The following is a 27,397-nucleotide window of genomic DNA, read 5'->3' as shown; positions in this document are numbered from 1 at the left end:
CTACACAACTATGCCTCCCAAAGAAAGTAAAATAATCTAAGCCTTGCAATCACATCCAGCAGGCAGCTACACTGAATGACTAATGGGTATAGAAGATAGTTTATGCTATTTCCACAGACACTGCATGTTGACGGTGAGAGCAAGGGGCAGCTTTGAGATCCTAATGTTCCCATTTAGCATCAAATCGAAGACAAATTTCCACCAGTGGTGCGCCAATAAAATGTGTTCCTTCTCTTCCCCACCCATTCAGTCTCTCCCAGGGGTCATCGCAAGCGGTGTCATCTTTAACTGTGACTAGATAATACACAAGATGCAGCATACAGATCACAGCCTGTCCCCAGCTCAGCTCAAGCCTGTAAATTACCAAAAGAGAAAGCCTCATTGTCAACCTCTCTCTATACCTCTTCCCCCCTCCCTCTCTCTCTAGCTGTCTCTATCTCCCTCTCTGGATGATAGGTGGTAAGGATAAAGAGATGGGTCTGGGTGGGGTGAGGGCTACTTGGATTGCACTTCAACTCAACCAGATGTTAAATGGTTGCTACAGTTAATACACTCTGCTCAAAGTGAAATCAACAGTTGGGATGGCTAAAACACATTTGATACAATCATAGTGCTCTGACATGTCCCTTCAACTGAGAGAGGATAAGTTTGGTGAAGATGATAAACAATAACCCTATTTTTACCACCCCTCTCAAGAAAGATTTAAACAAAGACGTAAACTAAGATGTCTACAAGCAAAAACAAATACAGATTTTCTGTTCTTCTGCTCTCTACCTGTCCATTCTCTTTGGTTGGCAATGGTGTAACATCCATAACTGTTATGTTATCCCGTGTGGCAACACATCCACTCTACTCATTATTTAGTTGCTATTGCTTGGATCAGCGACCCATTTAGCCATACCCTTTTTTATCAATGTAAAATGGGCTGACAGCATTATTATGCCGAACAGTTGACAGTTATAGACAATAACAACGCATGAGCAAGTCCCGTAAATAAATCTGACAAGGAAATGTTTAGAGCCCTGTTCTGGTGCAAACCATAGTTGTGTGAACAGCTTCTTCCCTCTATTTTTGGCTTTTTGTGTGGCACAAACAAGTTGTGCCTCCTACAGTATACAAAGATTGCTCATGCAAGGATATACTGCGACTATGTAATATTGCTAAATATTTTGATGGCAAACCCAAACAATAAACTCTCACTTTAGGGTAAACATGGATCCTGAAAGAAAAAATAAATATCAATAATGAGATGAAGAACGAGTTAAGAATGGGGGGGAGGGGTAACAACTCAGGGCAACTAAAGCCTTCGAGATACACACATACATTGGGACAATTCACTCAAAGCATTCCATTGACCAGTTTCAAGTCCAATTCCAGTCCAGTTCAAGTTGGACCAATGCATCTCAGACTTTAGAACTCTCAGTCTGTTTTGAGTCCTGTAAACAAGCCTGCCCAGTGACACCACTGGGCCACAACCATTCAGACTTAAAAGTGAACTCTGAAACTGTGACAGACAAACACTAGATTGTCCATTCTCCTCCAACAGCAAAATAGACAACATTTCTTAATGGACTGTAGTGCCATTTGTGACAGTGGTACTGAATGTTAGTGATACATTCATAGAAAGGCAGTGTTCAATGTCACAGCAAACAGAAGTGACAGTTCCTTACTAGCTTGGAGGTTGCATTTATAGGAGGGTCAGGGGAGAGCTGATATGTCAGGAGTCCTAGTGGTGGAACAGCAGTATTGCAACTCCAGATGGGCTCATCATATTATAGCGCTGGTCGACTCTGAGACCCTCAAGATTGCTTGCGGAAGGTGAAGATGTCACGGGTCTTGGAGCCCCTCTTACCTTCAAGGGGCAGGGTGGGGGTGGGGTTGGGTGAGGGAGTGGGGGACGGGGAGGGCTGGGGGGTAGAGGTGCCTCCATAGGGGCAGCTCTGGGAGTCTGGATGCTCACCAGAACATTCCACGGAAGGAACGTAGCGACTGTCCCACATCCCTGGACCGCACAGCTTACACAGGTCATGGAGGCTGCAAGGGATTCTGGGTAGAAGACGGAACTGGTAAAGCAGACTGCGGGCCTGAGGAGAGAGAGGGAAGAAATGTGTGAGAAAAAAATTCAGAGAGTACAAAAGCAAAATGAAGAGACAGAAAGAGTACAAAAGAAAGAAAAAGCATTGGATTAAATAAATGGCGGATGGAATGAGGAGAAAAATCGAACAGATATCAATCGTCAGTTATAAAAAAATAAAAAAATAAAAAATAAACTCAGCTTACGTTGTCCATGCAAAACAGCTTACCATATCACTTGCATATTTAAATAGCATTTGGGTAAACCAATAGTCGCTGAGGCCATTATCAATTTCAAGTGTAAAGCTTTCACTTCAAATGGTTTGGGCGGTATCCATTCACACAGTGGTTCTGCCAAAGTCTCTGCTAGTGGAGCACCTGCATACTAAAGTGGGCCCACCCAGCTCTGTTAGTGGCCGCAGCCCTGGCTAGCTGCAGTAATGCACCATCCATAAACATGAAGAGGAGACACAGGCACACTACCAATGCAGCGACTCATAAATCCTGGGGATGACAGGATACCATTAAGTATCTCAAGGCCTCAGAGGGGCTGGGCAGCAAAGTGAAAGTACACTGTCTATTGAATCTGACTGTAGCATAGTAGTAAGACACGAGAACACGCCATACTAGATTTTCTTGAAATGGGTGTTAAATCAGCCCAGATGTTGTTCAAGTTTTTATGTGTAGAATATAAAATAAAAAGACATAAGACAGGACATTAAAGTGAGTAAACGATGTAGACTTTTTCCAATCAATGAATACACATCCACAATAATGTGGCATGACGTCATGGTAACATGCTAACCTTGCGCAGCACCAGGTCCCCGTTCATGTGCATGGACAAGTTGCTGAAGTGCAGCAGCATTTGGTCTGTAGCTAGCTGCTGTTCAGTCACGTCCTCCCCGTACAGCACAATGATGGCCACGCAGAGGAACAGGTGAAAGTAGTCTGTCTGTGTGGGTGAGAGGGAGGGAGCATCATCCTGAAATATTACTTTCATCGTCAATGTAAATCTGCCCTTTGAGTAGAACCTTTCATATTATGGAAACAACTTTCCATAATATGAAAGCTGTTTTCAGCTGTTTTACCCAGCTTGGAGTGAGTCTAGAGTTTATGGCGTACCTGGTAGTGGGGTGTGTTGTACCTGGTAGTGGTGTGTGACCTCATGGCATACCTGCTAGTGGTGTGTGAGTGTGTGTCGCACCTGGTAGTGAGCCCAGCAGGCCTCCCACATGTGCAGGGCCTCGGTGTCGGGGAACTCTCGTTTGAAGCAGAGCAGGATCCAGCGGTGGCAGAAGAGCAGCTGCAGGCCATCCTCCCCTAACCTGGTCAGGTGCTGGTGGAACCTGGGCAGCATCACACGCAGGAGCTCCCTCAGGTACATCTGGGGGGATGGGAGAAGATTAAGACGCAGAGAGAGGTCTCGCTCCCACCCTCTTTCCCTTTCTCCCTCTCTCCCTCCCTCCCTTTCTCCCTCCCTCTCTCCCTCCCTTTCTCCCTCCCTTTCTGCCTCCCTCTCCCTCCGTCCCTCCCTCCCTCTCACCAGCTGCCTCTCCATGTCCTCGTCACGGGGTGAACTGATGAAGATGGTGTTCTCCATCAAGCCCACGAAACACCAGAAGGTGTCGCTCTCATCCTGGACCTCCGTCAGCAGGGGGGCCACCAGGTCGGACATGCCCTGACAGTAGCCCATGTCTGGGTTCAGCACCGCGTAGTTCAGCAGGATACGCCTGGGGGAGCACCCAGGGGACCACTCACTCACTCACTCTACATAGAACCTCACTCATAGTCACTGCCATGTGGCCACTGTGGGTTTAAATCTGTTCCAGAGAAGCTGCAGAATGTACTATGAGCATCTCTTACGTTTAAAAAATGCAAATAAATGTCTTCATGGTGACACTGAAACACTATGGCCTCAATATACACCTGAAAAAAATGCTGCACGCTAGTGCCGATGGTTAATACTTAACTAATAGCATGTTCTTTAAATCCTCCAGCAACTCATTTAGAAAGCTATTAGCTATGAGCATGCATCAGAAGTGCTCAAACAGCTTTGCTAGAGTCAATAAAGCATGAAACTCATTTGCTGCTCCCAGAGGGCTCGAAATTTGGAAGAAAAAATAAGAGTGAACGAGTTTGTGTCTGTGCAGTGAGCTATGGTATGGTTATGATAAGGGTGTGTTGAGGGAAAGAAAGGGAGGGAGGACAGATGGTGAAATAGGGATGGAGATAAAGGATGAGGAAGTGGGCAGAGAAGAAAAAGAGAGAGGTCAGAGAAGGACAGTAATGTGAAGAAAAGAAAAGGAGAGAGAAAGGAGAGGAGTGTTGTCCTGACCTCATGCTTTCCACGTTGGGGTTGTTCTCTCCCCTGAAGAAGAGGTTGCTACGATCGGTCCTCACTACGTCTTTGTCAACTGTGAACTGGACCTTCCTCCAGAAGTCACTGTGCTCCTCTGGGCTCATAGACAACCTGGAGACCAACATGGGGGTTGAAAACAAAGGTCAAATTATGTTGCTGGGCTTTAGTCCTACTTTCTTCAAACGGTTTGGAAAACAATCTGTGTATTACAATACAACTTTCTGATTTAAATTGAGCCAAAACTAAGGAGTAAATAAGGAGGTTTAAAAGGAACACCAGAAATTTATTATTACTTAACTCTGAAACATACAAGCGCACACCTCCAGCAAACACAGACACACAGCTTAACATATGCACACCTCAAACACGCACACCTGATCATACACACATCTCAAACACACGCGCACTTGTGTGTTAGTGGGGAGCTGTGTGCAGCCTTAACGAGCAGAGGGGATTTAATTAACACTGTTTGTTTTCCATGCAGGCCCCGTCAGGAACAATAACACCACAACCTGATGCAACTACACGCAACTGTTTACTTCTGTGGGCATGGCTGGCTGTCTACTAGTCTCTGTAGGGCGTTTCCTCTCCCTCTCTTTCTAATCATCCCCCCTTCATCTCTTCTCTTTCCAACTCATTCTGTTTTTCTCTTTCCATCTTTCTCATAGCTACACCCTTAAATATGCTCTACTTTTCATTCCTTTTCTCCATTTCACTATTTCTCTCCCTCTTTCCTCCATCATCCCTTGCTTCCTTCCTCTCCTGTAGTCCTGAAGCTTACTGCCTGAACCTCTTTATACCATCGCTTTTTGCTTTCTTATTTCCAATATCAGTAAAACAGTCACTATTCACAGACTATATCATATCTAGAGCCTGACCTGAAACAAAACAAATAAAAATGGTTTGACGAAAATTAACAAGGTATTGACTTGTTCAACCATGCAGCTGATCTCTAATCATTTTCATGGATTGTGAAAAATAGCGCCACCTCTTGTATCACAGTGGAAATAGGCGGGGAAAAACGGGTGCATCTCAACAATCTACAAGTTGCTTTCATTTCTTTCCCATTGTCTTGACTCAGTGTGGTGGCAGAGAGGATCCTGCCTATTGAGACCCAGCCCCATCCCATAATGATCTGCCGTAGCTACGAGAGTCAAGTGTTCCAATAATAGACCACATCACAGGAGGCATTGAGCTCCTAATTAACTGGCTTTCCAGCGTATTCTAAAGGTTAATGTGCCATACTGGTTAAATCTTTCCAATGACTATATTCATTCACTCACACACCAGCAAAATGTGCTTGGTAGTACACACACACAAGCGCACACACTTTTAGTGAAAGAAGGTAACAGGTGTGTGTCCGTGCGTGTGTTTTACACAAGCACATGGAGCACTGCTCTCCCTCTATTGTGTTTGACACAAGGATAAGATTTGATCAGCATTGACATCCTCTCTCGTAATGGGCCCTTGGATTCACACGTTCCCCTAACATTTATGTAATTGTACCTACGGATTGCTCTATAGCTGCAACGTGAACCCACAAGAGGTACCTGTGTATGTGTGTGCGCATGTGTGTGTCCATGTAGCTTGGAGATGCTTGGAGCCCTGGTTAACGCACATGCACACGCACACACACACACAGGGTCCTGTCCAGACCCACCTCCTCTGCTGGATGTCATGGTAGTTGGAGCGTTTCTGCAGCCTCCAGGCCTCCCTTTCCTGGGAGGTGGAGTCACAGCTGTAGTACTGGAGTAGGAAGGGCCACACCTCCCCCCGGATGGATGGGTCGATTCCCCCAAAGAAGATAGCCTGGTGGGTGAGGTGGGGAGGGGAGGGGTGGGGGGGTCACACAGAGTACTGTAAGCTTGGGTATTGCTAACGGCTAACAGGCTACTCTACAGTCAACAAATGCTTTTACTATCCAGATTATTTTATGGCCATGCTTAATTAGAAACCGCACCGTGCACTGCCTGCTAGCCACACATTGTATAAGGGTGCCGGAGATGTGTGTCAATGTGAAACTGAAGCTGTGAGCAGTGTGAGCATGTGCGGCGTTCATGTCCAGTCAGAAGCTGCTTCCCCTGGGCTTGCTCACTGTGTCTCCATCTCAACTGGAGTTTGATCTTACTGCTGGCAAGTCATTTAAATAGTGTGATAAAAGATTAGTGAGTCATTACTGTTCCACTGACTCACTAGTATTTCCATTTATTGTGACCAGAACCCTCAGTTTAAAACAAACACCCTAAGACAGCATGTCTGATAGTGGGGGAAAAAAGTACTTTGGCTCATTTATAAAAACGTATGTGTGTATAAAGTAGATATAAAGACTTTTGACCAATTTACACCCCCCCCCGCATACACACACCTTGCGCAGCTTGTACTCCTCCTCCACCTGCCCGTTGTGGTTGAGGTGCCGGAGCCAGGTGGTGACGTCGAGCCTACGGTACAGCCTCTCTTCAGGGTGGGTCTCTGCCGAGGGCAAGGTGAGCCTCCGGATGGAGAACTGCATGCACGACTTTTCATCTGCCACCTGGGAGGAAAGAGAGATGATGCGTCTGACATACTCATAGATCTGACCCACTGAGATTATCTTGGGAGAGTCCTCAGTCCCATCTCTGAGATATCCAGCTGGCATTTGTTGTAGTAGAGGAAATGCATGTTTGAGGTTGATTATGGCAATGTTAATGACCCTATATATGTCATTTGGCCATTTGCAGTAGTTGAAGACATGCATGTTTGAGGCTTATTCTGGTTTTATTGGTTACATTTACATTTAGTCATTTAGCAGACGCTCTTATCCAGAGCAACTTACAGTAAGTACAGGGACATTCCCCCGAGGCAAGTAGGGTGAAGTGCCTTGCCCAAGGACACAACGTCAGTTGGCATGACCGGGAATCGAACTAGCAACCTTCGGATTACTAGTCTGATTCCCTCACCGCTCAGCCACCTGACTCTGGTTGGTTATATTGACATATAAACAGGTAAGTCTCTTTGGACTTACTAGCCAATATGGGCTAGGTCGTTCCGGCCTGGGGAATGTTCTGGACTGGTGTGAGTCCCACCTGGTCTTTGAGCTGGGTCTCTCTGCAGCATTTCCACTGCTGGAAGACCTCCGCAAGCTTGTCTAGGCCAGCGTGGTGGAAGTGGAGGATCTTGTACTGGCTTTCTCTGCTAGCAATCACCAGCTGACCACTGGTGCATGCCTCGTCACTGCAACCAAGATTGATGGTCAGATATTTGTAATTGATAAAAAATTATGCTAAGGCATTAGGAGATACTAAAACTTCCTGGTTGGTATAGGTCTACCACTATGTTTGTGATAAGGAGGTTGTTTGGTTCAAAGTGTAACTTGTGGTTCTCACCCTCCAATATGAATGTGAAGTCATGGAATACTAAAACAACATGATTCCTGCATGACCCCTCTCTGACCTGAAGAAAAGGCGTAGTGACCTCATGTGGCCCAGGTCCACCCTGAACACCCCGCACAGCTGCTCCAACGCCAGCACCTTCTGCTGCTCCTCCCACCGCACACCCTGTGACTGGCCGCTCTCAGAGGGGGCATGGCTATCCAGGCTGGAGGCGGAGCTGGCAGAGTGCGTCATAGACTCGTCACCGAGCTCCCTGGGAAAACAGGGTAAAGAGATTTGAGATGAATGGAGTTTGAAGTTTAACTTCCAAAACAGATCTACCTACTGTTTTGGAAGATTGCCATTCATAACTTCTTTACACCTGTTGGATAAAACACAAATCAGACATAGGATCAGTTTTTAGTTGAAACCTTACACTCCTGCGGTGCACCCAGACGTCTTGGAACAGGGGATAGAGAATGGAAGGAATGCATGTAGGATATTATGACAGACGGAGACACGCACACACAAATCACGCTGTCTGCTGCCCAATTTCTACTGTTGTTCACCCACGGAAAACATGTTTTCCCAGTACTGAAACCTGAGCTCAGTCCTCTAATGCAGCAGGGCACATACACATACACACAAAATGGGTGAGGGATTCCATCAACCATAGCTAACGACCACAACACACCCCCAGACACGACTGCAGCTAGCTCTGAGAAACTCTGTGACAGAGAAATACGCTCTTTACATTTAGTCATTTTAGCAGACGCTCTTATCCAGAGCTCTTGGATAGGAAGTCATAAACAACCCGCAAAAGCAGCTGTATCAAAGACTGCAAAATGACATTGTTAATCCTTACCACGACTAGTTTTCAATGCTCTGAACTATATGATGAAAACACATAGAATATGGGCCCCATGAGAAAGAGACAGACCAGATCAATTTCACACTAAATCAATTATTTCTGACCTTATCATTTACCTTTGTAATGTATTGGAGAATAATAACCCTGATTGATGGAGACTTCAGGATATCCTCTGGGTCTGCTTATTTACCGTCCACATTCAATGCATCACACCACAAAGAGGTCTATGTGGAAGAGGATACTGAAAGCCAACTCAGGAGCTAGATCAAGTGACGTATCATAGCCTGGTTAAAACTCAGGAAAGCTAGCCCAGTCAGAGAAGAGAGCTTCCTCAGGTATTTAGTTATTATTATAAATCAATTATTTACTGACCATTACTGATCATTTAAACGCTATGTGGTTTCACTAATTCAATTACCAAGCCCCACAATGCAAAGAGCAGCCATAACATGTTTAACACAGGGCCTGTAAAGTTTCTTTTTCAGTGGCATAAAGAACCAGCTGTGCCATAATAAAAAAGTTCCCTAAAATGGAGTCTGCTGTATGCTATTCCAAAGTCCACAGAAACATTTACGAAAACACCATCTTGTGATACATCCCCTCGTATGGGGACCGAGTGACATCAGGCTGCCCATGCATGTTCCGCTCCCAATATCAGAGACATCTATCCTGGGGAGAAGGCTGTGGTTTCACCCTGAAAACCACAGCAAAAAAATTGGGGATGTCTGGGGCTTCCAGCCTCCAGACATCCCCAATCCCCCTAGCCTCAATCTTGTGGAGAAGTGGGAGAAGAGGTTCTGACAACAATAGTGGGTATGGTTTGGGATTCACCAGTTTGCATACTTAATGTACTGCAGTCGCAAAACGTCTGAAATACGTTGCAGAACCATTTTCAAAGGGTGAAAGGCTAATTGCATTCAAGCCACACACTTCATTTTTACTCTTCTCTCTCTTTCTCTACCCCCCCCCTCTCTCTTTTTCTTTCTCACCCTCTCTCTCTCTCTCTCTCTCTCTCTCTCTCTCTCTCTCTCTCACACACACACACACAAAGCTCTGCTTTCTTTCATTCTTTCTTTTACAGTACTCTCTCAAACACACACATATTCTTTCTCTTTGAATGATTCCAAGTGACATGTTTCCAGTTCCAGGCCCCTTAACAGAGTCAATTAAAGCTGGGAGAAAGTTCCAGAGGGCTTGGCTGCTGCAGCCCTCTTCATTCCTTTAATCCTGGGAGCTGACATTCAGCCCAGTGCTACAACCAAGGAGCAGGAGGAATCAAAGAGCTGTTAACACCAACCCTGGGAGGGAGGGAGGGAGGGAGGGAGGGAGGGAGGGAGGGAGGGAGGGAGGGAGGGAGGGAGGGAGGGAGGGAGGGAGGGAGGGAGGGAGGGAGGGAGGGAGGGAGGGAGGGAGGGAGGGAGGGAGGGAGGGAGGGAGGGAGGGAGGGAGGGAGGGAGGGAGGGACTGGGATCTGGAGAGAAAGGGGACGAGAAGAAAGAGGAGACACAAGTAAAGGGTGGGATGTAGGAGGAAGACAAGAGCGAACAGTGAAATGGCGTGATTGAGAGAAAGGTTTACAATTATTCTTCCAGGCCCAGCAGGAAGGACAGACAGGAAGAGAAATTGTGGACCACATTCCATTTTTGCCACAAGACCATTAGAGACATAATGGCACCTTTCACTGTGCTTCCAAGCAGCAATGAAACAAACTGGCCTCATAGTGTGCACCATCATCAGGTGGAGGCAGAATATGAAGTGTGAGAGATAAAACGAGTGAGAGAGAGAGGGCGAAAGAGACAAGAGGGGAAAGTGTGTGTGAGATATTGTGAGAGGAAGAGAGCGAGCGAGAGAGTGAGAGAGAAAAAGAGCGAGAGAGAGAGAGAGAGAGAGAGAGAGAGAGAGAGAGAGAGAGAGAGCGGTGGGGGGAGTGAATCTAGAGAGTGGGTTGAGAACAATAATGAGAAAGGGATTGAGTAGTAGAGGGATAAAGTAAAGGTTAGAGGCAGTGCAAGAGACAGCTGCCAAGTCACATACTTGTGCTGCACTTAAACACACACAAGCACGCAATTTTGTGCTGCGCTTCTGGCCAAATAACTCTGTAAATCGTCCTCTGAGGGAATCATAAAAGAAAAATGGCCACTAGGCCTGAGGACAAACTTGATAGTTGTCCAGATGGTTTAGTTATTGGAGTATAGTGTTTTGCAACACCCAAGTTGTGGGTTAAATTCCCATTTGTCCATGATATACTTGATAGGACCATTAACAACTTCATTCATTGGACACACTGCGATAATACGCAACTCATATACTCACCATTAACCCAATTACTGTTTCATATATGCTTTCATTAAATTTTTTTGTGAACATCCACATCACAGAGCTTTATTTGTTTTCTTTCAGCTCCCCCTTGTGGTACTTCTGGAGAACTACAGTCTAGTTTAACTGGTGGTACTAGTCGTTTGGGAAACTGACAACAGTTTGTTTACTTCTTATTCAAGATTGTGCATATACATATACAATTGCAGTAATTTAATCTCTATTTAACTCAGCTACAATCCCATGGGAAAGCTTGTATCCATATTAACATAACAAATATTGTGGTATCCTCAGTTTAACTTGGAGAAAGCAGTTGTAAAACACACACACAAACACACATGCACACAAACACCTCACCTGTTCTCGTTATCCAGAAAGACAGAGCTACTGCTCTCGCAGAGGGCCTCGCTGACTGGCGACAGGCAGAAGGGCGAGGAGAACGTGTCAGAGTCAGAGCCCATGTTGCTGTCACGGCTCACCTCGTCCGCAGATAGCTCACAGGAGCCCTCGTCTCCCTCCTCCCCAGGCTGGGGCTGCAGTTGCTGGGGAGGGCCAAGCTCAGAGCCAGCCTCCCCGGCCAGGGTCTGGTTCTCGCAGCTCTGGGAACCAGTGGTCCTCGTGTCCTCATCCTCCTCCTCTTGGGCAGGTGGGGGTCGAGAGTGGGGCCTGTTAATAGATGGGTGGGCATTAATGGGAATAATAAAAAATAAAATTGATTTGTTGCATTGTATCTCATACAAATTTAAAAAGACCATGCATTAACAAACCAGGAGCTAAGGACAGGCTGTCGCACCCGAACAGCATCTCAGCTGCGACCAATGGAATATCATTTAGAGGACGGAAACTCTCCTGATTCATGCATTTGTTAAAGCATGAATGCTTGGGTCGATAGTCCTACTTGTTTACTGTTGGTCCAAGAAAGTAACCTCACATTGCTGCAGTTCCTCACACAAACCCTGGTGACATTTGACCAGGGTTGTTTTCAAATGTGGGTGGGAGAGCTTTTATTAACTGAGGATGCAGACGTTAAATATAAGAATGTTCATCAAAAGTTGGGGTGGCAGCCAGATTAGCAGTTTTTTTAAGAGGGTGGGACATGTCTAATGTATAATAATTACGCCCCTCCATTTGAGATAGATGAGGCACTGTGTCCCCCCCCAGAGGCCACTAGAGGGAGCAAAAGACTGGAGAGAGAGGTAGATCCTAACAAAGCAATAAACATATCACACCATAGGCCCCTGAGACCCTACAAAGACACGCCACGGTCCCAGCGACATTCTTTAGGAAGCAATGAATCAATTCAATAGTTCAACAATTCAACCTAACCTCCACATGAACCATGAGCTAACAGACCCCAGACTGCCACGTTCCTTGACTGCTGTTGTGACATGAAATTAGTTACATGACAGTAGAAATAAATAAAAAGTAAGAAGAAGCACAGGAATTCTTGGTTACGGACGCCGATTCATCTGCTGTGGTGACAGCCAACCACTTCCCCCTACCCGGAGACCTGCCAGAGGGCAACCAGCCAGAGGGCTACCTGCGCGGGCGTCGGTGGGCGTTCCTGCGGACGGGCGAGCTCTCAGGGGTGATGTAGCGCAGGGCCTCCTCGTCCTGTCTCTGGATGCGGGAATTGGGCACCCAGGTGAGAATCAGAGTGGTGCCCAGGCTCTCGTCCTTCTCCATGTGAACACACAAGTAGCCTGAGAGGAGAGCACACAGAAGAACACCGTCACACACACTATGTAACCTGAGATCTCAAAAGGCCTGACAACACAATAACATAAAACACATATGTAACTGGATCTTGACAGAGAGAGAAACACTAATGTCACCTGAAGACATCCTACAAAAACTGTGGTATACACTAGAAGGTACGTACTGTAGAAAGGAGGTAGAAGAACAGACACTAATGTAACCTTGAATAACAGCTTATGTACAGTATACTGTATGTCAGTACCACATAGCACACATCAGGTAAAATTGAAAGAAGAAAAAGAAGAAACAGTGAAACATCATCCAAGCATTTAAAGGGCATTTGAAGAGTGGTTTCATTGTAGAAAGGTTGAGTGGAGGCATTTTAAAGGTGTTTGAGAGAAGGTCTTCCTCTCTCACTCAAAATAGAGGAGGGGGTTAAAAAAGGGAGGATAGAAGACATAATTGTGACAGAGTGGGAGATTCATAACGACATGGAGGAAAGCAGGTGACGGATAGGTGAAAAAAGAGGAAGAGACATATGATTAAGTAGAGAAGTGAATGAAAAGACATGGTAGGCAGAAGGTAGAAGAGAAAGATGTTGAAGAAGAATAGCTAGGACTGGTGTTATTATGGTACCAACATTTCAGTTGTCGGTACCAATACCAGTGAAATTTCACTATTCAAAAATAGGTCAACACTCATTTGTTGACAGTAACAGACAGTTGTTGTCTATCTGCCTCACACCCAAAGTATTTCCATACCTTGCTCTTCCACTTTTCTTGTTGACAACTTTTAGTGGAGCCCCTGCAGCATTAGCTGCTTGTCGCCATGCTGATACTCTGAACTACTGTAACTTCAGAAATTTTGGTATCATACTGTATTTTTGGTTTGAGTACCAACTTGGTACCGGAGTACCGGTTTTTGAGACAACACAAGCTAGGAGCAACAGAATGACAGTGAGAGGTAGAGAGGGATGTGTAGGAGAGGCACAGGGATGCTTGGAGACGGAGCTAAAAGAGAAAAAAGAGAGGTCGGTCACACCATGCGATCATAAAAAGAGAGGGATGATGTCCTCAGGATGGATAATAAAGAGAGATTAAAAAAAAAGCTATTCACCAAGATGTAGACAGAGAGTACACCAGCTGGCATATCAAGATGGATGCAAAGCCCAGTCCCATTAAACAGCCCATTGAAAAGACACACACAAACACACACACACATCTTAGGGTCAGGTCCAGGTACCTGGGTGGTGCTCAGCCAGGCCTGGTAGGGGGTCAGCAGGATGCACACACACATTGTTCTTGGAGAAGATGATCTCTCCGTCCAGGCCGCTGCGCGAGCCCCCCGACCCGGGGTTGTAGGTCAGGAGGTCGGAGGCCTTGGAGGAGGCACGCCGCAGGAGCCGACCCAGAGACATCTCCTCCAGCAGGGGGAGCCTGAGCCCATCCTCTGAGAGGGAGAGGTGGAGAGGGACATTAAGGGGAGAGGGAAGAAGAGGGACATTAAGGGAAGACAAGAGGGTTAGTGAGGAGAAGATGGGGAAAGAAGGGAGGAGAGGATGGAGAAAGAAGAGTACAGGAAGAGTTTTTTTTTAAGGAGATGCCGTGAGTGAACAAATAAGGAGGCAGAGAAGGATAAGATAAGCAAGTAGTGTGGCAATACATTCTTACAGGACTCAATCCAAATGGAAAATTATTTATTGCTAATCCTCATAACCATTCAGTTAGTTCTGAGATGGCACCTTGAATAGAAACCACAGTGTCCTCACCTGACCCTCTGAAATGTAACTCTTCTGCATTTAGTGTTTTCCAATGCCGTGTCTAAGGCCACCATTTCAGATATACAAACATACTCAACTGGCCTGGGTACTGTAGCTGTGTGGAATCAAGCGTGTGTCCCACCTTGAATAAACAGGAGGTTTGTGTACACACGCATACACACTTGTGTGAAATCCCTAGCTGCTATCAGGAGTTTACAGATGTCAGCATCCATGCAAGGATGATTACACACACACACACACACACTGTATATCCTGGTAGTTTCTTTAATAAGCGTCTCAATCTTTTGATTCGAGTTGCTTAAAATCTGGCTCCACTGAAAGCCATTTTAGTCTATTCACAAAATAACAGAAGTTCATTAATAGTTCATTTACAATAACTATACTCACAGTTCTGCCAGATAGAAATAACCCAGTTATTCATAGAGCTGTGCTGCTAAGTAGAGCACCTATATGTCCTGTCTGACCCTATACCATGCAGCAAAGTTGTCTCAAAGGTAAAGTATGATCTCAACTGCATTTTCACAGCTCCTTAATCTGTGGAATGCTTCCTCCTTTTCCTCCAGAGTAGAATACAGAAATGTTTGCCTCCCCTGGTTCACTTAGCTACCTGCCACTTCCTCCAGTAAAGCATTTTACCTCCTGGGTAAAATGTTGCCAGGTCTGGACCAAGTGTATCCCCCTACACATAGGCTACTTTACCTTTACTAGCAGCATTGGTAACTCAGAATTAACCATAGACTACCAGACCAATCTAGAGCAAATCTCAAATTTGCAGGAGAGAATGCTTCCTGTTTGACGAGATTTAAACAGGATTTGTAACCGTTCTGGAGTTCAGACATTTTAGGCATCTACGTACGAGAACAGGGGGAAGTTTCGCCAACGTGCAAAAACTATCAACATGAAAACAATCACTGCTTTCTATTTCAGCTTTTTATAGTCAACCTGTTCCATCGGCGAGGAGCAAGATGAAAATCAAAAGTAATTTTGCTCATTCATATGTAGTCCTTGACCAATGCAACATAATCTTTGATAAATACTGTAATAGAAAATTACCAACCAAGCTATTTTCGCATTGCAGAGCTGCATGCTGTTGGCCATTAGATTAACAGGCCAGGCTAATCCACATGTAAAACAAGCTTGAACCTATCACACCACATTTCAAGTGTCAGCCACAACCCATGCAAATAATAATTTGCATGGGTCACTACACAGCACTACAGCAGAGAAACAGTGTTAAGAGGGGTGCACACGAGCAACAGCATTTGATGCTAGTGTGCCTTTAGTTAGCCTGGAATGCATGATAACAGGGCTAAACTCAGACAGTGTGATATGACTATATTCAGCAACCATGCCATTGATACTACACAACTCTCTCTCTCGCTCGCATGCACACAAATATTAGTTATCTCACTCTTTCACACGTTATTTTTGTAAAGCTGTCAACATCTTAGTGTGTATGCACCGAACCCAATTTAAATTATCTGACCCCACACTGTTCTGTCCAATGACTGGGTGGCGCCTGTGGCCCCGAAACACCTCTGTCACCCCAAACTGGCACCACTGACACAGCAAAGGCTGATTGCTGGAGAACAGAATTTTCCAGAATAACATTTGTAACACTATGGCAAGAGTGTTGGACATTCTATTGAATCTTTGAAGCCCTATGAGGTTTAGAATCAACCTGTTGGTACTATTGCTGCTTTTGTGTTCTGAATTGGATCAGCCTCAAACTACACAGGAAATTACTGTATGATACTCCCATGTTCTTTAGTGAAACATAACTCATATTCAGTTTATTTCAGTTGCAGCCCTCTGTATGGAATGACGTCTATGAGTTCCAGGGTCTCGTGTTCCTTTCAATGGGTGCATGTGTCCACCCCTAAGGCTATGTTAGTAAAGTTGTGTCCTTGACATTTGAATAAAAGTTTAAATAATGAACTGCCCCTCTCTGTTCACCCATACACTGCAATTGTAGAGAGCAGAGCTGAGCCCTTGTACAAAAAACGTTGAATAATGAGCCTCTCATGGACTTGCAATCCAAAAGGCTGACTATCTAATGAGCACGCTGTAGGATGGATGACTCAAAAGCCTTACATCATTCACAGACTAAGTAATAAAAGCGTTCCTATGCTTGATAGATGGTCATATATCAGAAATATACCCTGTGAACATACATTTTCCGACTAATAGACGTTTCTGTATCAGCTTGAAAACTGGTCAGATTGTAAAATCAAATACGGGCAAGGGTAGACTATGATGAGTAAATGTATGAAAAGCATAAGCCAAAACTACGTGTAACATTGTAGCCTTAACAAGAGAGGCGTGCCATGATGACAGTGCTACATCAGATATCGCAATACTGTATGACAAGCAACATCCGTTAGACAGGCAAGGATTGGACAGTGTTCTTGCTATCGCGGCACTTTTTGTGTGAGCCGGTCACGGACATTTGCTAAGGTTAACCCAAGCATTAAGCGCTATACCATCACTGAATTATACATTTATCAGTCTATGATCTCAGCTTTCCAATACCTACAATTCAGTTCCCTACACCCAACTTCATCTTACACAAACGTTTCCACATTGTCGGAGGAAAACCATACGCTTTTCATATGTATACCGGAGCCACCGGATCCATTCGAACACTGGAATACACCTGTGCGGGCAGAGAATACATAGCCTCTGCTCAACTGCAGCCTTCCTTGCGTCCTCACCCTCTGTCCCGCCCGAGACTACAGCCCTTTCCGCCCATCCATTTGCAAAACGGAGCTGATATTGTGTTGCTTGTAGTCTTGTCCACGGTATTTTGTTAAGCGTTGAAGGTAGCCTACTTGTTTATTTCCCTCCTGTGCGTGCGGTCCCACACGTTAAGCAAGCGATCCGTTCATTTAAGACAACCCTCCAAATTCCACTGCTTCCGGGATGGCAATATCTTCACAGACCAGAATGGATTAGATTTCGAAATATGAAGAGCTTTCGGAGTGCACAGATGTTTAACCTAATTTTGTTCAAAAACTTTATAGGACCGAAAAAGCTTTGTAGGTAGACTAAACAAAAGATGATAGAATGACAGATCAGACGTTAACCTTTTAAATAAGACATGACGTTTTAGAGGTCAATGCTGAAAGCTTGCATGCAGTTGGTTTATCCAGAACTCACATGCGCATCATCAGGACCAACGTTCCCAGAGTCAGTGTAGTAGCCTACTACGGCCGATCTCATGATAATGTATTTATATTCCAATGACTGATTTTAGCGGATGTTTTGAATGCAAGCAGTTAAAAACATTTGTCCACACAAGGCTTTCGGGTTTACTGCACACGTTACTGATTTAATTACTGAAAAGATAGAAACAATATCTCACATAGTAGTCCATTTATTTTAGATAAGAAATACAAATATTTACATTTCATTTAGTCATTTAACAGACGCTCTTATCCAGAGACACTTACAGTAAGTACAGGGACATTCCCCCAGGCAAGTAGGGTGAAGTGCCTTGCCCAAGGACACAACATCATTTGACAAGGCGGGGAATCGAACCAGCGACCTTCTGATTACTAGCCCGATTCTCTAACCGCTCAGCCACCTGACTCCCTAAATATAAGAAATCCTGTCATAAATATAGTTATTCTACGATGCAAGTCAATCGGGCTACAAGTCAGGATGATATTTCCCAAGATGATTTTGGTAATGCATATCAAACTTGTGTGAGCATTAGCAATATACAACTTTATTACAAAGCTGCTTAAAATTACGAGATTAACAAAAAATATTGGTACTACATCAAATTAGTTAGATAAAATAAGATTACCATCCTAAATCTAAATGGTATCCTGAAAGTAGGCTTTGTAGCAAGGCTTCTCTGAAATCAGTCTGTAACAATGACGAAATGGAGAAAGATTAATTCAGTTTTACTGTAACATATCCATATATACACTGTACACTCCAATCGTGTTTCATCTTGAGACTTTCAATGCAATAGAAATGCAATTTACATAAAAACAATGATCTCTGAAACAAATCAAGGAAACAGTAAGTGCAATGTCTTCTTTTAAGAGCAGCAGTGAACAATGATTGAGAGGTGAGGGTGTAGCTAGGCAAGAAGAAGTCCGAAACAGAACCTCTGGATTCCAAAAGGCTACTAAATGCAGTCCACTGGGTTACAGAGTCCACTGGATTGTAAAAACCTCAGACATGGGTAGAGCAAGATGGGTCACAGTCAGAACCTACAGAGAGACAAAAGGTAGTAAAACAGAAGTCGATCAGGCAGCCAAAAATAACCTGAAAGATCCACAAAAAGCAGAAAATCATATTAAAAAAATAATTAAATCAAATTGTATTTATACTGCCCTTTTTAAAAGCACGTAAACCCTTGTGTACAGCTGTTTAGACAGCAAGGCAAACAAGCAGGTCAGACATGTCTAGAGAAAGAAGGAATGGCAGTGTGGGGATCAAAGTAAAAAGAAACATTTTATCTTCAGTTTTCCTGGGAGTTTTTCTTCGTCTTCCTTGAGAGTTTAGGTGCAGTTCTTTGGCCGTATATAAAGCTCTATGTGGCATTGCATTCAAAAAGGGCTATTGATTAGATCAATCACCTTGCTGTCTGAGCAGTACGTGAAGTCCATGACCTTCTCCCCGTTGGCCCACACGCTGCGGGGTGGAAGGAGCACTCCGAACACCCGCAGCCCCCCCAGAACCAGACCATCCAGACCTCCGTTCAGCTTCAGGGGGTCGCTCACTACCTGGGACTGCCACCAGATGTCAAAGGTCACCCACAAGCAAAAAAAGGGAGGGGGATCCTCTTGGACAGAGGTCTTCAACCCTGGTCCCCCCATCTTGTATGTTTTAGATGTTTCCCTGCTCCAACACAACTGATTCAAATGACTGCGTTATTAACAGGCTTCTGCAGGAAACATCTAAAACATACAGGACAGTGGACCCTAAGGACCAGGGTTAAAGACAAATGCTCTAAGCAGTATCTGCACTGCATATACAATATGTACTTAATTAGAATCATTATATCATCAATTACCCACAGGTAGTACCACACTGACCTCTAAGAACACTAATATTTTGATCTCTTTCAATTGAATACACTGACTCACACAGCCTCTGTCTCATACCTGCCCAGCGATGAAGATGACATAAGAGTAGTCTCCCTTCTCAAAGGTGTCCAGGCTGTCCCCATCATCCCAGAACAGGTCGCCCCATGCCCAGCCCCCCGCAGACAGAGCCACCGTCAGGAGGAAGGGGTTATTGCGTGAAGCTGAAGTGGTCAATGCTGGTTCCTGTGACAGCAGGTTTTTAGACCAATCACTTATCAAATCATCCTTTTTTTTTATATACATATTTGTTTTAGTTGTGAATGTGCAGCAGATTAGCGTCATCAGCAGTAAACATCAGACATCAGGTGGTAGTAAATCAGAAATCCCTTCCAGCCCTTGCACCTGCTGTGGGATGATGTGTCCCTCCCTCACGTGGACTTGGATGGTGTCTAGCGGAGCTGGGAGGAGCAGGTACTGGCCTCGGCTGTAGAATGGCTGGCCCTTCACAGGAACGATGAGATGATATGGTTGCATGGAATTTCTTTACCATATATTCTTTGTAAACTTGAGAGTGCTTTCTGTTAGAATGATGGCATTTGTGAAAGACTCAACACCCCACCCAACACCAGATGAATGAGAGGGAGGATATCTACATTGTGCAGACTGTACCAAGTCCCTGGGGGGAGATAAGCAGCCAGCTCCCATGCCCCCTGCTCCAACACTGGGCTGATGAGAAGAGAACCCCCCCACAGAAACTGTCTGTCGATGGTTTGGCTGTTCGGGTCAGAGGGGAACCTGGGAGAGTTTCATGACAGTGGATTAAACAGGTTATCTGACATAATTTTGAAGACAGGAATTGAATTGGAGAGGAAAAGTGAGGCGAGGAAGAGGAGAGGATGTGAGGAGACAGGGGAAGAGGAAGGTAAAGGCAAGGAGAGGGAGGAAGAGAGGCGAGAGGAGATACATACTCGAGGAAGAGAGGCCTGGCCACGGTGTCTGCAGAGGTGTGAGCATGGTGGAAGAGGGTGTAGAGGAAGGGCAGGAGAGAGTAACGCAGCATGACTGCAGTCCGCATAGCTGCCTGGGCCTTCTGCCCAAACACATAGGGCTCCTGGGGCTGACACACACCAACACAGGCACACAGGCTAGAGTTACTTATGTTCATTATTCATAGTGCTACCTCTATTCATAACACATATACCTTTACATGGACACAGAGAAAACACATTGGCCTACTCTACAAGGGATCACTTGGAGGCTTATACATTGCTATGCAGAAATGTATACAGTAACTGCAAAATACATTTATCCAAGTATGATTGCTGCAAAAAAGATCACAGCTTTTTCAAGATCAAGGCTTTTTAGCTAAAAGGAATTACTCTCTCGTACACGCGCACACACACACAGTTGCATGTCTTACAGCGTTGGGTTTGTCGTTGTGGTTTCTCATGAAGGGGTAGAAAGCTCCCAGCTGCATCCAGCGCACACACAGCTCCTCCGTGGTGTCCCCTCCAAACCCACACACATCGGCACCTGCCAGGGGCACTCCAAACAGGCCAAACAGCAGAATTGCTGGGGGGAACAAAAGAGAACACCCATGCCCCCTTTCAATGATCAGTCATTTTATGTACTTGTTCAGGAACTCGTCACTTGTCCCATTTATGGCTATGGGAAAGTATCTGTGACAGCTTGATAAAAAAAACTATTCCACTAGTCAAATATTGTGCCTGTCTTGGGCATTATACTCAACGTTGATGATAATGTAACTGTGTGATATTGTAGGTGCACAGAGCCAGAGGGGGTTAGGACCAGGGTTCTAAATTAACACCCGCCAACCCGCCAAATGCAGGTTAAAATTCATTTTGGCGGGTGTTAATAAAAACTCACTAGCCAGTTTGGCCGGTGATACATGAGGCATTAGATGAATGATACATAAGGCTCTGTTCTCGGCATGGTTCTCGGTCATTTATCCCCCTGGCAGTACTTCCTAAGTTTCCCATGAACACTGTGCCGTAATGCTACGTGATAACGTTTTATACGCCCATTGGTTGCGCGCAGTTGAAGTGAAACCGACGCGAGAAACCGTGGAAACGAACGGAGCGTCCACCAGAAAACACAAGGAAGAAGTCAAACGAAGCATAGCGGATCATAGGAGGTAATAAGAGCTAGAGTAGTAAAGTAAAGTAAAAAGTTAACTTAATGCGGCGGTGGTTAGGACAAACTTCTGGGGGCGAGAAGAGGAACGAGGCAGGGGATGAGGAATTGATAGCACTAGAGAAACGACGGGTCGGGAATGGCTTGTGTTTGACAATGAAAATGTTGTCATGTTTTGTAAGGATTGCCGCATGTAGTCTACGCATAAGAAAAGTTATGTTGCTTACTGACACAGTCTAGTGTAATGTAAATACACTGTTCTTAATAAAGAGTATATTAGGTCAGTTTAATTAATGCCTGCTTAGGACAAAACGTTTCTGTAAATGCATGGGCAGGAGTCAATCTCATGACGCGAATGGACGTTTTAGCCATTTACAATAAATCGTGTCCTTACGTATTGGTGATTTCACATACCCTTGCATCATACTTCTGTGCTTCATTTTTCTCCATTTCTGTGTTTTTCATGCCAACAATGTTAATAAAATGATCAAATGCATTCAGGGAAACTCATAATTGTTCTTATTTTCACCGGAAAGAATTTGGCTAGTGGAAATTCTGATTGGCTGGTGATCAAAAAAGTTAATTTAGAACCCTGGTTAGGACAGGTCCTGTTCTAACCTGGAATGGAGAAACGGAGCTGTTCCCAGTCACTTTGCACGTCCCCAGTCCACACTCCAGAGAAGCAGCCAATACCAGGGAAGGAGGAGCGGGAAAGGACGAAGGGTCGCGCCCCGCGCACCCTCACCAGGGCACTGGAACATTAAGGGTTATTCAGTTTTAAGATATAACTTGGGGCATTTTTCATGCTTTATTGGACAGTTTGTAGTAAAGTGTGACAGGAAAGGCAGGGAAGACATGCAGCACAGGGCCAATGCCTGATTCAACCCCAGGCCGCTCTGGTAAGACCTTCGCCTACATGGTACGCACACTTATATAGTGAGCTACTGGGGCGCCCAGGTCGTTCAGTTTAATGATTGAAATTGCCCAATGTTTAACATTCTAAAATATATCCAGTTTTCTGTTTCATCTAGGTTAATATAATCCTAATATAGCCATCAAGTACTCAGATACCGCAAATACTATTTCTTGTCATGGGCCCAATTATTTTTGTGTCTTTCAAAGTTGTGCCACCATCTCTGCAGTGTAATATCTCACTCTGACCTGTGGGTGGCGCTGGCTTCGCTCAGGCCGTAGAGGTTGTGAAGGTTGTAGTGGGAGGACAGGTTCTGCAGTGCTGACATGCAGAGAGTGCCTGAGTTCAGCTGGCCTCCAACCACCCCTGTTTGTAAAGAAGAAACAATACTATGGTAAGTGGCAATAACAATGAAACAAATTCATATACCACTCAGAGTTTATCCAATTAAAGATTGTTTTGGATATTAATTCTGGATGATGTAAAAAAGGAGAGTAAAGATTGTTTCTTAAAATTGGGTCAGCTTGTAACTGTAGCACACTAACTTGGCACGAAGGGGGGGCTTTCCAGATCACTGTCAGGACATCCCTCTACTGAGCCTGGCACAAAACTGGCTGGCTCATTCATATCCTGGGGAAAGTGGCATGACAGAATAAGTTGGTTTTTTTTAGTTTTAGAAGAACAGAGGGTACACACATGTACGTACACACTCAACCTGGTTACTTACAATCCAAAGGCCGTCTACAAGGACCCTGGAGTGGAACTCTCTGATGCAGTCCTCCCACCACAAAACTGTCTCCGGGTTGGTGAAGTCCGGGAAAGCTGTCGGGCCAGGCCACACCTAAACACATGCACACAAGAAGTCAGAGACATCTAGACAGACACACACTAGCAGGCATTACCAAGCCACATGCAACACACAGGGACTCATTTAAAAACCATGAGATTTGAGAGCTAGCTGACCTTCCCTATGAGGGTCTGACCGGTGGCGTTCCTGATGAAGACTCCTCTCCTCTGGCCCTCGTCGAAGGGCGGGTAGGTACCGGCAGGGCTACTGCTACTGATGCCTGGATCCTGGTGGGAGGAACCATGACACTCAGGTGTAGTGGGACACTGTTTAGGTACAATCATCAAGCTTCTGCTGCCCTCTGCTGGTTGACAAACGGAACATGAGTTTCAGTTGTAGGAAAAATGCAGGACTGAAATCTGTGGCAATTTCCTTAGGATAAGGGAATATGATGTGTACTGTGCATTTTCTTTGAGGTATATTTCTAAATGCAGGACTGAATTCAGTGGCGATTTCATTAGGATATGGGAAATGTTGTTTCCTTTGCATTTCTTGAATACATAGTTATCATAGTCACACTTTTCTAGTGCACTATTGTCAGGCTTCTAGTAGACGTTTGTGAACATATTGTGTACCATTTACTATATGAGAGACCCCCCATCTCTCACCAGGATGAGAATGTACTTCATTCCCTTCTGATGCAGCTCCTCCACCATCTCTGGAAGATCCCCGAAACGGCGGGGGTCAAAGGTGAACACCCTGCGCTTGTCTGCGTAATCCAGGTCATTCCACTGCACGTCCTGACCACGACAACACCCAACCACCCCAAACCTGAAGGTCAAGAAGGCTTGCATGCTAATTCAAACATAACTATGATATGGTTGTGCTAGTACAATAGAAGAAGAGTATCCAATGGCAGCATGCTAACGCAGTAAAAGTATTCTTTCGCTGAAGTTAACCTAAATGATAGATGATAGAAAGGATAGCACTTGCTTTTAACCCCTAGAGTAGTTACCAGGGGGAAGTTAGCTTGGTGCATGCGTCTGACCACTTCCCTGGTGGCATTTGTGGATGGGTAACCCCAGCGACACAGGTGGAACCCCAAGGCCCAGTACGGAGGCATCAAAGGATGACCTGTACGTTTGTTTTCAAATGTGGGTGGGATGACAGCTTTTTTGAATAGTTGAGGATTCATCCATTAAATATAATTTTTGTAATGAAATTTAGATTCACACACTTAAATGACATTGTCCACTCGATATCATTAAATAAATTGTTGTCAGGTACCCTGCGTTGGTCATCTAGGCCTATGTCAATGTTTACTTAAGTCCAAGGTTATGGGTTAATCTACCTATAACTTGAAGGTACTGTCGGACCACACTCTGAGGATCTGGTCCCAGGAACACATACAGGTCCAGGATCCCGCCAACAGTCACCCAGGTAAGAGCAGGAGTGGGCTGTAATACCACCTCTGCAAAGTAACAGAGAAGTCAATAAATGAGTTCTAAAACACACAGAAAAGTGTGTGTTTGCGTGTGTATTGTTGACATTTCTACTACCCATGGCATTGCTGTTGAGCAGGAAGACTCCGTGAGCCAGGCCATCTTCCTCCTGTACCATGTAGAAGGGATGGGACCCATACAGGTTGGCATCACTCTGGCAGAAGAGATCTGGCATTAACCGGTTGTGCAGATGAAAGCCTTGTTTGGGGTCACATTCTAATCCAAACAATTACACCTGTCCTACTCAAAGGCATTTAAATGACAAGCTGTTCATTCCTGGAACATATCTGAGTCTCAGGGGGTACACATTTTTGGGGGGGAGCTTACATGTGGTGCCATGCCTCTGTTCCACAGGGTGAAGGAGGTCCAGTTGAGTTCCAGGTTCAGGAGAGTGTAGTGCTCCCCAAGCCCAGACACCAGGCCCGAGGCCAAGGACGTGGAGAGCTGCAGGTACTGGTCAGCAAACAGCAACGGAGCCACTGTGGTGTTCACACTGACACACACAGCACAAGGGGTTGTTAGCGGGTACCTTGTGGAAGGTCTGCCTGTGACAGTTTTAAGTCATGATGAAGGCAGGATTGGTTATTCCATGCTCAGGAATGGTTTTGTAATTCAGGATTGAGACTGAGGCTGTCAGGTAGGTAGACAGGCAGAGGTCTAGACAGACATGCACAGAAACGGCCAGCGAGCCTGCCTAACTGCAGATAGAAAGGCAGAAATGGCAGACTGACATGTAGAGACAGGAGGGTCATAAAGACAGCTTCATAGACACTTATGACTACTCACAGGACCCGGCCATTAGACTTGCGGCGCACAATGAAGCCGAAAGGGTCAGGCTGGAATTCAGTGATGTAGAGGGGGTGCTGGGGGTCGGCACCTCTGCTGGCATGGCCAGGGCCCAGTGGAACCTCATATCGCTGAGTAAATGGATCCTTCAACTACAGAAGGGGAAACCATAAGGTTATCAATTATCTATTGCATATTTTAAGCACCCAGACTGCCATCTACATATCGCGACCACCTGAGTGAGCATTATTTTCCCTCATGGCTTTAGAGGCATTGTATTGGTAACTACAGATTAACCAGAATACGCAGTCCAGCCCTATTCTTTTTACGCAGGAAGGCCTGATTAAGCACACATCAAACTGGAGAAAATTGAGCCAGACTCACAGTGAGGTGCAGCCTTCCTGCCGTCTCCTCCAACACCTCCAGTCTAAGAGTGGGGATGTCCCTGGGAAGGTAGGAGGGAGTGGGCCTCTTCAGAGTGGCAGCCAGGCCCCTGGAGGTTGGGGTGAGGGGCCCCATTCTATACCCACTGTAGGAAGGGGGGTAGAAGCACCAAGGGGCTCCCGGCACTGCATGTGGAATAGGGGCATAGCAGCAACTTCTTTCCTCACACTCTGTCTGGCTCAAGACCCGGTCTCTGGCACAGTTGAATCGGCTTTCCAAAGGCAAGCTGCATTCAGATTCACTGGGTTTGTTGAACCTGGCAATGAGCGAGGCTTCTTTGGACAATGTGGGGACGTGTGTTTGATGCTGAGACATAGCCACTCTTTGTGTTGTCTCTGGATTCTTTAAACTGTTTCTGGCTATCACATGAACAGGTGTTTTCTTACACTGTTCTTCTGTTAACTTCATCACAGAGGCTTGTTGATGGAAGCACAGGCTTAGATAACACATCAACAAAGCCAGCATTAACAACACTGATAGACAGTTGGTGGTGAGACGGCTAATCAAACCCATACTTATAAGTCAAACAGAAGTACTGTAGTCGTTTGCTGGTGTTGACGAGTTGAATTGTTTGAACATTCTTCAGTAATGTAAACTAGTAGATATCGTGACACAAACTACACATCACTAGCAAGTCAGGCTGGAAGATCTTCCAAAGCTAGTGCTACCTAGATATTACTAAAACGCAGGTTTTCATGTAATTTCCCTCTCCTCGGTTGTGCGAAAACAAACGGCAGAATCCGTGAAGCTACATTAGTTACTACTACACAGCACGCAACACTAACAGACATTTACATATCATCATAAAAAGAGCACGGACCAGTGCAGAATTTAACTAGATTTTGAGGTTGCAATACTTCTTGAAAATAGCATGTTAGATAGCAAAGTACAAAGTTAATAAATAGCTGGTCAGCTAACAAAATACAGTTCACATTTATACGGCAAGTCAGTTGGGACAAACAGAACCTAAATTCGTTTTTTCCCTCCCCCTTGTAGCCCAGAGTCAAAAGAGTCACTACACTCTGATCTCGCCGACATGCGATCACGTGGTTCAAGTAGCTACTCGCTGTGGTTCCAAAAAGCCCACTGCTGTCAACCTGTTTGAATGGTTTTCTGCGGGACAGACAGCAGCACCATCTCGATTTACTATACTATTTTCGGTATCTTAACACACACAATATCAATTGGTTACTGGTGTGTTGTATCATGTATATGTCTGCTATTTTATTATTAACATTTATACCATGGTCTGGGTGAATACTCGATTCTGATTGGCTGCAAGGGGGGTCCATTATCAGGTGATATAAGGACACCTACTACGT

General features: G+C 45.2%; 2 protein-coding genes across 4 annotated transcripts; both read right to left on the bottom strand.

The window, feature by feature from the left end:
* Positions 1-1,799: 1,799 nt before the first annotated feature.
* On the bottom strand, positions 1,800-14,081 carry tbc1d16 (TBC1 domain family, member 16). The gene is made up of 12 exons (XM_067233477.1): positions 13,907-14,081; positions 12,507-12,669; positions 11,324-11,632; positions 7,862-8,053; positions 7,495-7,642; positions 6,798-6,962; positions 6,093-6,241; positions 4,409-4,543; positions 3,617-3,803; positions 3,278-3,457; positions 2,879-3,025; positions 1,800-2,084 (listed from the first exon to the last, which is right to left on the bottom strand). The coding sequence occupies exons 1-12, from the start codon at positions 14,079-14,081 to the stop codon at positions 1,800-1,802; spliced, it is 2,235 nt and encodes a 744-aa protein (XP_067089578.1).
* Positions 14,082-17,856: 3,775 nt separating this feature from the next.
* gaa (alpha glucosidase) lies at positions 17,857-26,975 on the bottom strand. Of its 3 annotated transcripts, none has more exons than XM_067232631.1 (19): positions 26,016-26,971; positions 25,632-25,783; positions 25,173-25,338; positions 24,903-24,999; positions 24,695-24,814; positions 24,359-24,477; positions 24,012-24,143; positions 23,520-23,630; positions 23,284-23,397; positions 23,102-23,186; positions 22,805-22,922; positions 22,262-22,395; positions 20,910-21,061; positions 20,458-20,606; positions 20,143-20,284; positions 19,892-19,990; positions 19,568-19,732; positions 19,040-19,192; positions 17,857-18,670 (listed from the first exon to the last, which is right to left on the bottom strand). In XM_067232631.1, exons 1-19 carry the CDS (start codon positions 26,586-26,588, stop codon positions 18,605-18,607), a joined length of 2,847 nt encoding a protein of 948 aa, XP_067088732.1. In that variant the 5' UTR covers positions 26,589-26,971; the 3' UTR covers positions 17,857-18,604. The 3 variants fall into 3 exon arrangements, with proteins under 3 accessions (XP_067088732.1, XP_067088731.1, XP_067088733.1); XM_067232630.1 differs by lacking the exon at positions 17,857-18,670 and adding an exon at positions 18,692-18,865 and having other exon boundaries at positions 26,016-26,975; XM_067232632.1 differs by lacking the exons at positions 17,857-18,670; positions 19,040-19,192 and having other exon boundaries at positions 19,597-19,732; positions 20,159-20,284; positions 26,016-26,975.
* Positions 26,976-27,397: the final 422 nt, after the last annotated feature.

Source organism: Osmerus mordax, chromosome 3 (assembly GCF_038355195.1).
Source record: "Osmerus mordax isolate fOsmMor3 chromosome 3, fOsmMor3.pri, whole genome shotgun sequence".
NCBI classification, from domain to species: domain Eukaryota; kingdom Metazoa; phylum Chordata; class Actinopteri; order Osmeriformes; family Osmeridae; genus Osmerus; species Osmerus mordax.
This window is presented reverse-complemented; position numbering and strand designations above follow the sequence as displayed.